The 12155-nt window shown below is 39.2% G+C and overlaps 1 protein-coding gene across 1 annotated transcript in view; it reads left to right on the top strand.

The window, feature by feature from the left end:
• Positions 1-1943: 1943 nt before the first annotated feature.
• The window catches only part of LOC104511674 (ryanodine receptor 2-like), a gene marked incomplete at its 3' end in the record, with an annotated part of 26826 nt that continues 16614 nt past the window's right edge, over positions 1944-12155 (top strand). Inside the window, exons 1-6 of the mRNA XM_010154389.1 lie at positions 1944-3263; positions 3644-3708; positions 5548-5695; positions 7175-7261; positions 8008-8226; positions 11607-11737. Of these exons, the coding sequence (XP_010152691.1) occupies positions 1944-3263; positions 3644-3708; positions 5548-5695; positions 7175-7261; positions 8008-8226; positions 11607-11737 (1970 nt within the window). The remainder of the gene's footprint in view (positions 3264-3643; positions 3709-5547; positions 5696-7174; positions 7262-8007; positions 8227-11606; positions 11738-12155) is intronic.

Below are 12155 nucleotides of genomic sequence, written 5' to 3'. Positions count from 1 at the left end.
GAGAATTCCCTCCCTCGACCTGCTGTCATGCTTCACTAGACACAGCTCAGGATATGGTTGGCTTTCTGGGCTGTCAGCACACCCTGACAGCTCTTTTCGTCCACCAGTACCCCCAAGTCCTTCTCCTCAGGGCTTCTCTTGATCCATTCTCCGCCCAGCCTGTACTTGTGCTTGGGATTGCCCTGACCCATGTGCAGGACCTTGCACTTGGCCTTGTTGAACTCCATGAGGTTGGCAGTGGCCCACCTCTCCAGCCTGTCCAGGTCCCTCTGGATAGCATTTTTTCCCTCCAGTATGTGGAATGAACCACACAGCTTGGTGTCATCAGCAGACTTGCTGAGGGTGCACTCGATGCCATCATCCATGTCACTTGGGAAGATGTTAAACAGTACAGGTCCCAAAACCAACCCTGATGAACATCGCTCGTTACTGGTCTCCACTCAGATGTCGAGCCATTGACCACCACTCTCTGAGTGTGACCATCAAGCCAGTTCCTTATTCACCAAACGGTCTACCTGTCAAGTCCATGTCTCTCCAGTTTAGAGACAAGGATGCTGTACAGGACGGTATCAAATCCTTTGCACAAGTCCAGTTTGATGACATCAGTTACACATCCTTTTTCCACCAAGGTTGTGACCCCATTGTAGAAGGCCACCAAATTTGTCCTGCCCGATCTTCCCTTGGTGAAGCCATGCTGGCTGTCACCAATTATCTCTTTGTTTTCCATGTGCCTTTTCATGGTTTCCAGGTGGATCTGCTCCATGATCTTGCCGGGCACAGAAGTGAGACTGACTGGCCTGTAGTTCCCTGGATCCTTCTTTTTTCACTTTTTTAAGTTGAGGCTTATGTTTCCCCTTTTCCAGTCAGTGGGAATTTCACCAGACCACGACGACTTCTCAGATGCGGTGGATAAAGGTTTAGCAACCTCAGCTACCAGTTCTTTCGGGACCCACAGATGTATTTCATCAGGTCCCATGCGCTTGTGCACCTTCAGGTTACTTAGTTGCTCCTGAACCTCATATTCTCTAACCATGGGTGGCTCTCCATTCTCCCAGCCCCAGCTCTGGCAGAAGTTTTAATCTGTTTCCATGAACCTGGCTTTTCTTTTAGATTAGGTGAAATGTTTTTTTACTATTGAAGTTAGAATCCTGAGTTCTAGGAATGGAACCATTTATTAGTAATTTTATTAACACCTTTACTGTATTGCATTTATTTTAGTAGTGATCTTAGCCATCAAGAACAGGTTTGATACATCTAGTGACTATGTTCAAGGTCCTTTTTAGCAAGTACCTGAAACTATGATTCCCTGGAGAATGTGATCACTGTCAAGAAATACTACTATTTCTTTAGATACTTTATGGTATTGAATTAGTGCTTCATATGCTAGATCAAGCAAACATACACAGAGGTGATCCAAAGATCTGTTTTTTCCTCTTTACTTCTTACATGTATTCTCTTACATTTATTCTCCTGAGAGAACTGGGAGGGCAGTAAATGCATCATAGATTGTGGTATAGCATGCATTGCTACTGCTTTGCTGATAGAAGGTCACTGGGAAGCAAAGTAAATTCTTAGCGCTGTAGGCTGTGCTGCACGAATAACCTACAAAGCTGCTCATCCTAACTAATGTGTCACTAGTTCTGTCTGCACACTACAGTAAAATTCATAGTATGCTGCCTTATGTTTAGTATTATATTAAGTGCAAGAGATGTCTCCCTATAGGTCTTGCTAGTTATTCCTTTCTTTAATGGCAAATACTTAGTCACTTCATTTTTTTCCAAGTCTTAGGGTAGTGTTATTAGCAAAATATTTCTGTTTTTACAGTTAGCTTTCTCATGTGAGTGTGTTAGCCAATAGCTTATCATTTTTACTGTTTGATTATTTCACTACTCATTATTATACCCTTTGCCAAAACGTTTGCTGCCATCAGTATCTCTAACTTCATGTCATCACATCTAGGTAATGTTGTGAATGGAACCATTGGCAAGCAGATGGTCGATATGCTTGTAGAATCGTCCAACAATGTGGAGATGATTCTGAAGTTTTTCGATATGTTCTTAAAATTGAAGGATTTGACTTCCTCTGATGCATTCAAAGAATATGACCCTGATGGTAAAGGGATAATTTCAAAGAGGGATTTTCACAAGGCAATGGAAAGCCATAAGCATTACACCCAGTCTGAAACTGAGTTTCTGCTGTCATGTGCCGAAACAGATGAGAATGAGACTTTGGACTATGAGGAGTTTGTGAAGCGATTCCATGAGCCTGCCAAAGACATTGGTTTCAATGTCGCTGTTCTCCTGACCAACCTGTCAGAACACATGCCCCACGATACCCGCTTGCAAACTTTTCTCGAACTGTCAGAGAGTGTGCTGAATTACTTTCAGCCTTTCCTTGGTCGCATAGAAATCATGGGCAGTGCGAAGCGCATTGAACGAGTTTATTTTGAAATAAGTGAGTCAAGTCGGACTCAGTGGGAGAAACCACAGGTTAAAGAGTCAAAGAGACAATTTATATTTGATGTTGTGAATGAAGGCGGGGAGAAAGAAAAGATGGAACTTTTTGTGAATTTCTGTGAGGATACCATCTTTGAAATGCAACTGGCTGCCCAGATCTCTGAGTCAGATCTGAATGAAAGGTCAGCAAATAAAGAGGAGAATGAGAAAGATAAGCCTGAGGAACAGGATCCTAGAATGGGTTTCTTCTCTCTTGTGACTATGAAGTCAGCACTAGTAGCTCTCAGATATAATTTAATGACTCTTATGAAAATGCTCAGCGTGAAGAGCCTAAAGAAACAGATGAAAAAAGTGAAGAAAATGACCATGAAGGACATGGTCTTGGCTTTGTTTTCTTCCTATTGGAGCATTTTGGTGGGTTTGCTGCATTTTGCTTGTAGTGTCATCCGGGGATTCTTTCGCATCATATGCAGCTTGCTGCTTGGAGGAAGTCTAGTAGAAGGAGCAAAGAAAATCAAAGTGGCTGAACTATTAGCTAATATGCCAGATCCCACTCAGGATGAGGTACGTGGGGAAGGAGAAGAGGGGGAGCGGAAGCCAACAGAAGCTGCATTGCCTACAGAAGACTTGACAGATCTGAGAACTTTATCAGATGAGAGTGATCTACTCTCAGATATATTTGGTTTGGATTTGAAACGAGAAGGTGGACAGTATAAATTGATCCCTCACAATCCAAATGCTGGTTTGAGTGATTTACTAAGCACTCCCTCCTTAGCTCCAATGCCTGAGGTGCAGGAAAAAATCCAGGTAACTGCATCTTTTATTTCTGCTGTGTGTTTCTCACTTTCATGTATTAAGTATAGTCTAGAAAAAAACTTGTGTCTATGTTTTTCTGGGTTTTATGATATGTTTTTTAAGGACTCACATATAATTACTAGTGTTTACCCTCTCTGACGTCATAAACCTAAGTTCCCACAACCTTCTCCAAATACATGGTGTTTCGGCATGCTTTTAATTCAGTGTTAAAATGTCTCTGCATTAATGTAAACTGAAGGATCATCATCTCTCCGAGTTTCACTTGTTAAAAAAACCCCATAACTTAACGTTCTGCACTCTGTGTGTTCTTTTAACTAACTCTGTATTGTATAGTAGTGTTTAGACAATTTTTTTAATCTGGCTTTCTGTAGGAGCAGGTGAAAGAAGAGGAAAAGGAAGAGAAGGAGGAAACAAAATCTGAACCTGAAAAAGCAGAGTATGTACTACTTTAACCTCTGATCGTATGAAATATGGTTTGTTTCGCTGAAAGACCAGCTTGATTTCTACTTACTTCTTTGCCTATAGTTCTGTGTTCATTCACGTTCCACAGTTAAGATTTTTTTTTTTTTTACCCATCCTTCATATCCATGCATATTTGCAAGGAAATGCCATTAAGTAGCACCACTCAGCTACTTTTTATGAATTTCCCTCTTCCAGAAGCATCCTTTGTAATGTTAATTTAGTTTCTTTTAGAATGTGTTTGATTAAGTTTTTCTTGGTAAGTCTGAAAGCTAGAAGAAAATCTGTTAGAAAAATTCTAAGAGCACTTGGGTTTCAGAGTCTTGTTATCCATCAGTGGAGGCACTGAATCTGTTTTGCCCGTCTCACTTGCTGTGACCTGTTTTGGGTTATTTGGATTTTGCAAAACCTTAATATTCCAATGTAATTTTATTTAATTGCTGAGTACTCTTATGTCTTTATGAAAAAACTTAGTGTTTGATAAATTATAATTTTAGTCTTTTTAGGATATGTTACAATCTAATGTTAATGGGACTAACTCAGAATAAAATAAGTGAAAACAAACTATAGTGCTTTGTTTTAACCAGCAGAAAGTATGGCACTCCATTGCTGTATTTTATGGTTCCTGTTACATGTGCAATTCTGATACGTGAACAGTTCCTGTACCTGATATGTCACTGCCAAAATTCTAAATGTGTCCCTTAGTCGCAAGCTTTATCCTTATTGCTCTCCTGGGATGACTGACACTTGCCAGGAACAAAAACTCTTCTTCCTAGGCAGTATACCAAATTTCTAGCTCAGTCAGTATAACCTTGTGAAGGAGAGTCTTGCTGACTTGTGAAGGTCATTTCACTGTTGATTGCTCCACTTTACAGGTATCCCTGCAACTCACACAGTCTTCTCTGTGATGAGTGCAGTGCCTGGCCCTATTAGCTTCCCTGAAGCCACTCCTAACATAAGACAAACTTTCAAGTGAAAGTTTGAGTGTATTCTAGTAATAGAAGCAGCTTAGGACATCAGTTATTCTGTTTGTAGATAGGTACAGAGAAATTAATAATGTAACTTTTAAGTTGCCTGTCACTCTGGTTGGGCTTCAAATGGACTTCTATGATCCTTTCATCTATCATGCTATTAGATCAAATTAACTCCTATGACAATTTGCAGTTCCTTAGATCCATGTGTTTGGAAAAGGCAGCTTGCTAACTATGGCTTTCTGTAGTCGGCCAGCATGGTGATAATCACATCACAAATACTGTCAAGCTTTCTTAGTCCTGTCTCCTCCTGGAGTTGGGTACGTATGAATTCCTCAGGTGGACAGAAATGCAGAATTTAAAACTTGAGGTTTGGCTTGTAAATGCAAGAACCAGCAAAGTTTTCTGCAACCTTTGTGGGAATCAGATAGTTCAAATGCATGAGGTTGGGGGGGAGCACCTAGACCTATAGACACTTACACAGACATACAGCTGTCATCTTACAGACATTTATCCACAAGTATTATCTGAACAGTTATGAAGCAGACCCACAGGTAGTAAGGTTGGCAGATTCTTGATTACCTGCCTCTGCCAGTTAGCATCTTCACTTAAGGTGCCAAACCACTAAGCTTAATTGTCTGTAGACATAACCAAACTGTCACCCTGGCCAGTTCTTTGGGCTGAAGAGGGATATGTCTCTTTATTATTCATGTATGTGAACTGCATGAGTCTCACGACTACTTGAGCCTCATGAAAAGGTGCAATGGCCACGTTCAGGGGGTGATTTTAATTTTTTGTTTAGCAATTTTATTGACATGTTATTTTGGCTTCATTTGTGTCCCAAGAGGAGAAGATGGAGAAAAGGAAGAGAAAGCCAAGGAAGAGAAAGTGAAACAGAAATTAAGACAACTTCATACTCACAGATATGGAGAACCAGAAGTTCAGGAGTCAGCTTTTTGGAAAAAAATCATTGCATACCAACAGAAACTTCTTGTAAGCTATTCTTTAGACTGTGTGTTTAGCTGTTGGCAGGGATATGTACCACCATATTGTTCTATAAGTGTAAAGAGAACTTTGCATCCAATAAACCTTATTTCTCTACCATCATCCATGAAAAGGACATAAAGACAAAGGTTTTACTGGAATGTTAGAGAAAAGAAACAAACAAATAACTTAGTAGAGAAGATACTAATTCTTAGGAAGACAATTACTGTCCAAAATTTAGTCCTTCAGAAATGCCTGTAAAACAGACATGGATTTTATGTGAATAAAATATCCTGAAATTTCACAGCAGTTTGTGAGCCTGTAGGATTTGTCTTTCCCTGAGAGACAACTTTGGGAAATGACAAACTCTTTTATAAAAGAATTTATTAAGATACAATGCTTAGCCTAAAACTCATAAGAAAAGATATTACAATTTTTTTTGTGAAATAACAAGTAATTGTATGAGAAACTTCTCAAAACCTGTGGAAAACACGGCTAATTAAAATACTACAACTGTATCTGAAAGTGCCTCAGTAAAATGTGATGTCCATGCATTTATTAGCTAGGAGGATCTGCACATATTCTGTGAGGCCAGTGTGAAATGCAAAGCAAATAGAGATACACTTTTGCCTATATCGCTAGGAGATACAATTGTTTAGAAACAGCCTAATTCTAACATGAGCAACAAGGCAAAACTACAGAACTGCAGTCACAATCTTGATAAGGAATTAGGTGTTTAAGTTTTGCTTTTGAACTCAGATTAATTTTTTAGGCTAAACATGTAGTAGTCATGCAAATTTAATTTTTCTTCTAATTGTCTCATTTAATAATTCACTAATAGTCATCTATGGTTAGGGCTGAGAAATGGAGGAATTCCCACGTGAGGGTTAAAGCATTCAAAATGTGTGCTAGAACGGTTTGTGAATTGTCATGAAGGGAAAAGATACATTTCTCCAATCTTTTTCATAGCATCATGACATGAGAGAGAGAAGGTTTCTACTCAAGGAACTTGGGTCAGAGATTAATGTTTTGCTGATATGGTGAAAATGCAGTTGATTCTTTAAAATATTTTTCTATTCCACAACCTTATATGCAGACATTTTGTTTCTTGGTAAAAGTAACAAGAATATTAAGGTACAGGGCAGATAAAGATTCCTGTATTACTACTACATTGTCATGTCTCTATGTTGTCTCTATGTGTATTGAAAGGATAATGAAAAACATGTAAGAGGCAATTAGAAATCCTTCATCCCTTTCTGCATGGAGTCAAAAAAAGGTGATTTATTCATTATTGCACATATAGACCAGGAGAGAATTTGTACAGTACATCACTCAAAATGTTTGGGTTTTTTCCTTCTTTTTTTTCTATTTATAATTCTATTAAAAATTTCCATATGGAAAACAAACTAACTTGCCATACAATAACCTAATGATGATTGTGGTATCATTATTAGGCAAAGTGTATTTATGTTCTGTTTCGATTTTCAGAATTACTTTGCACGAAACTTTTACAACATGAGGATGTTGGCATTGTTTGTTGCTTTTGCCATCAACTTCATCCTGCTTTTCTACAAGGTAAACTCGTCACAATACTTTTTCATGTTGTTTACTGAAAAACATTCAGATTTTGTAGACAGTATGCTACGATAAAACTGCCTAGCCTAACAGATTAAATACCTGCTTCATACTGCCACTTCAGAAATCTAACACAGTGAGAGCTAAAGTGTTTGTGTGAAGAAATAATAGACTTCCAGTACACAAATAGCTGTTTACAAAGTTCTGTGCTGCAACAGAAACAGCAGACTGAAAGGCGTACCCATGCCTCCGATGCTCTATTTCACAGTACAGTGACTCAGCCAAGCCCAACCTTCACTGGCAACTTAAGCTAATGTATGTCAGCAGAGATGTCTTCTTGTGCCAAGAAGGTGTGTACAGTAAGAAGTCATCACAATATCACTGATCTTCTTTGTATTAATACTAAGTCTTGACAATCATAGTGTCTTCTGGCAGAGCTTTGCTAATAAAGACTACATGTGGGAATCCCAGGGGATAAAATTCAGCATGGCCCAAATTTGCTACCATGTACAGAAAGTGGAGAGAGAAAAAAAAAAGAAAATGTACACTATCACAGATTGGTGTAACAAGATGAAAGGGTCTCTGTGAGAAAACTCTGTGGACATTTTTATGAAAAAAAAAATCTTTCCCCATAATTATATTTTCATTGGTATCATTGTTTTCAGTTATACCACTTAGCTTGTAGTAGTGTAAATCTCTTGTCGAAGGAATACAGCTGCAATATTAAAATTAAGTGATTCAAACAGGTCTCCACCTCTGCTGTGACAGAAGAAAAGGAACTTCCTGTGGTATCTGCTGGTGAAACTACCAAACTGAACATGCTGGAAAGCGACAATGAGAGGGTTATTGCAGTGCATTATGTCCTGGAAGAAAGCAGTGGCTACATGGAGCCCACGCTGCGGATTTTGGCCATCCTGCACACAGTCATCTCATTTTTCTGCATCATAGGCTATTACTGTTTGAAAGTAAGAGAAACTGAATGTTGTTTCTTCTTCTAGCTCCCCACTTTTTTTTTTCCATTGAGTGGTATAAATTGGAACAAAGTCATAGTAACTTCACTTAAGCAGGTTGAGGGACCATGCAAAGAAACACTGTGGTGTTAGTGCAACCTACACAGGAATTGTGTGTTAGGTGCTGTGTGAATTCAGGAACTTACAGGCCAGAGCCTTATTTGCTGGGCTGACAGTGGGTCATAGGATCAGCATTTGCACTGTTACCTTGTCAGCCAGACAATTATAGCAGTAACCTGTACCAGAAGCTGCTTGTGACTGTCAAAGACAACCTGTGAATGCACATGGCCAGAGGAAGCTAGATGACTGCATTGCTAGTCTGTCAACTGGGTCATTTGAAAAGCATAGAATCATAGAATGGTTTGGGTTGGAAGGGACCTTAAAGACCATCTAGTTCCAACCTCCCTGCCATGGGCAGGGACACCTTCCACTAGACCAGGTTGCTCAAAGCCTCATCCAGCCTGGCTTTGAAGACAGCCAGGGATGGGACATCCACAGCTTCTCTGGGCAACCTGTTCCAGTGCCTCACCACCCTCTCCATGAAGAATTTCTTCCTGATATCTAATCTAAACCTCCCTGATTTCAATTTATACCCATAAGCATACAATGTTTTGGATTACTGCTACTGCATACTGTGGCTCTAGACAATCCCTGCTTTTCATACTCACTCTGGTGGTAGTGTTTTGATGGGAACTTAAGCATCTTTTAAAGGAATACCGTGTACAAGATCTCTTTTAGGGTTGTAAGAAACAAAGATGCCACCTTTATCGGCAAAATGCTGCTTCTGGTTTAGGAAGACTAAATGTCATATATCTCTGGAGCTGGGAGGAGTATATCTGGGATGTACTTCCTCCATTTTTACACTCCTTCTGAGGCAAAAACTATAGGTTAAAGTGCAAGATAGTACTAAATTAAATGGGCCTTTGCTGTGTCCCAATACAGCTGCTCATTTGTCCTTAAAATTATAATTTCTTTATTAAGCTTTTATGTGGTCCTTAATATTTTTCTTATTTATTGGATAATACTTTTTGTATGCTAAAAAGACACGATCTGTATTTTTATTTGAGGCAAATGCTCATCATACTACTTCATTAAGTGGTTGATTGATTTTCATCTCTAAGTGTCTCTGCAGGTCAATAAATACTAAAACTCATTCTCCTGTTTCACTGGTTGTCATGCAGCATGAAAGCTTAGCTTTCTGTCTTTTGAGATGTCCTCCTCCTCCCACCTTACAGCTTATTTTTCCCACTGTGACTTTTTATGCTACTTTCCCACATTGTTTTTTTGAACTACATTTATTCTCTGACGAGAAGGCAAAGACGTTATCATCATTTGCTGTAATGAATTGCTGCCTTTTCAGTTGTGAAACCCTGAAGAAAAGACCAAATATGGTTTTGGTCTCTGTCTTTAGAGATATACTGCTTTTAAAATTAAAAATCTTCATAGCTGCAGATCTATGTGTGATATGTTTGCTTCTGGAGATTGCTCTGCATGAAATCCACTAAATTTTTCTCAATTAGCTGTCTGAAAATAAGACTGGAACTGTTGTTATTGTATCTAATGCAATCACCATGTTGCTTGAGTACTCTAATTTTTATTATTACTGTTTCAGTATACTCATGTCCAGTCTGGACTAGTAATACTGTTGAGGGATGTAATGCAGAGTGGCTAAATTTTGGGGAGCTGAGAAATAATTCTAGTGGAAAGTAGGGTTTATTTTTTGTTGGTAACAGATTTCTAAGAAAAGTCCCTTCTACTAGGACCACTAGTTACATCTGCGTTCTCAGAAGGATTTTATTATTACTGTTTCAGTATACTCATGTCCAGTCTGGACTAGTAATACTGTTGAGGGATGTAATGCAGAGTGGCTAAATTTTGGGGAGCTGAGAAATAATTCTAGTGGAAAGTAGGGTTTATTTTTTGTTGGTAACAGATTTCTAAGAAAAGTCCCTTCTACTAGGACCACTAGTTACATCTGCGTTCTCAGAAGGAACTTCTGAATGTCATCTAGCTGATGTAGAGTGTTGTAGGTAAAGCTTGATCCTTACTGCTCAGGTGTCTCAGCTGCTGGCAAAGAACTACAGAGCACAAATCAAGTGTATGGAATATGCATGTGATTTGTTATTGCTTCCAGGTCTGGTTTTGGTGGTGGTGTTGGTGTTTTTTTTTTTTGTTGTTGTGTGGTTTTGTTTTTTTTTTTTTGTTCGGTTGGTTGGTTGTGTGGGTTGTTGGTTTGTTTGTTTGTTTGGGGTGGTTGGTTTTTTTCTCTCTCTGCTGTGAAACCACTTTGCTTCTCCCTATGAAACTACAAGAATTCTTTAAGAAAGGCAGCCTGTAACGCCTCTGGGTATCAAAATACAATCAAAAAGTGTGATCCCAAATTAATATTAAAAGTTCTTTTTATTTTAGTTCTCTCTCACTTGGCTAGCTCTAATAGCACTGAAGAACTATTTTTATTTGAAGGATCCCTTTTCAGGCTGTCATGGTTTAACCCCAGCTGGCAACTAAGCACCACACAGCTGCTTGCTCACTTCCCCTGCAGTGGGATGGGGGGAGAATCAGAAGAGTAGAAGTGAGAAAACTCTTGGCTTGAGGTAAAGATAGTTTAATAGCTGCACACAAGCAAAGGAAAACAAGGAATTCATTCACCACTTCCCATTGGCAGGGCGGGGGTTAGGCCACACTTCCCATTGGCAGGCAGGTGTTCAGCCATCTCCAGGAAAGCAGGGTTCCATAATGTGTGATGGTTACTTGGGAACACAAATGCCATCACTCTGAACATCCCTCCCTTCCTCCTTCCCCCAGCTTTATATGCTGAACATGACATCGTATGGTATGGAACACCCTTTGATCATTTGGGGTCAGCTGTCCTGGCTTTGTCCCCTCCCAAGTTCTTGTGAACCCCCGGCCTACTCATTGGTGGGGTGAGGAGTAAATAAGTCCTTGACTCTGTGTAAGCACTGCTCAGCAGTAGCTAAAACATCCCTGTGTTATCAACATTGTTTTCAGCACAAATCCAAAACATAGCCCCTTACTAGCTACTATGAAGAAAATTAACTCTGCCAAGCCAAAACCAGGGCACAGGGTTTTTGGCCATCTTTTTACAACTGTTCGGTACACTGTAGTTACAGGATTCTGAATGACCTAGTCCTTGTGCATCTATACCTTTGCAGTGTTCTGGGCAATTGTCACATGTTTAATTTTTTTTAAATACTATTTTTGCTTTGTTCAGTTTTCATACTTAATTCTTCATAACAATCAGTTTTTCTTAAAAATTTGTGGACATGTCAGTGCATTTTAAATAATTCCTGATTTTTTTTTTTTTCCATCTGCAGGTTCCATTGGTTATTTTTAAGAGAGAGAAGGAAGTGGCAAGGAAATTAGAATTTGATGGGCTGTACATAACTGAACAGCCATCAGAAGATGATATTAAGGGACAGTGGGATAGACTTGTCATCAACACACAGTGAGTTTTGATCTACTCTCTCTTTATAGCTTTGTAAGGAATTGTTCTTCAGTCTCCACAATTATATAGTTGATCATTCATCTTGTCTAACAACAGTTGTAAGGGGTGTATTTCTAGAAAGGATATACATAAATATTTCAGGTACCTGTTATACTAATGTTTACTATTACTTTTTAATCTTATTCATTCCTAGGTTTTTGCTTTAAAATTATTTCTGTTCCATAAAAGAAAACAAAAAAAACCCCAATGAATTTGTTTCGGCAAGCACCGTCATGAGTGTGTATTGCTGTCAGTTTGAGAGTGAGCTGTGCTTAGTGTCTCTTGAAGGCTGTCCTTTAGGAACATATTTAGAGTCCCAACTCTGCCTGGTGGGACTGTGTGCTCCAGCTGCTTTAGAACCCTGTCTGCAGCCTTTGGC

This window comes from Eurypyga helias, unplaced genomic scaffold (genome assembly GCF_000690775.1).
Source record: "Eurypyga helias isolate BGI_N326 unplaced genomic scaffold, ASM69077v1 scaffold11036, whole genome shotgun sequence".
NCBI classification, from domain to species: Eukaryota; Metazoa; Chordata; class Aves; order Eurypygiformes; family Eurypygidae; genus Eurypyga; species Eurypyga helias.
The sequence above is the reverse complement of the archived record's forward strand: the minus strand, read 5'-3'. Positions and strand labels throughout refer to the sequence as shown.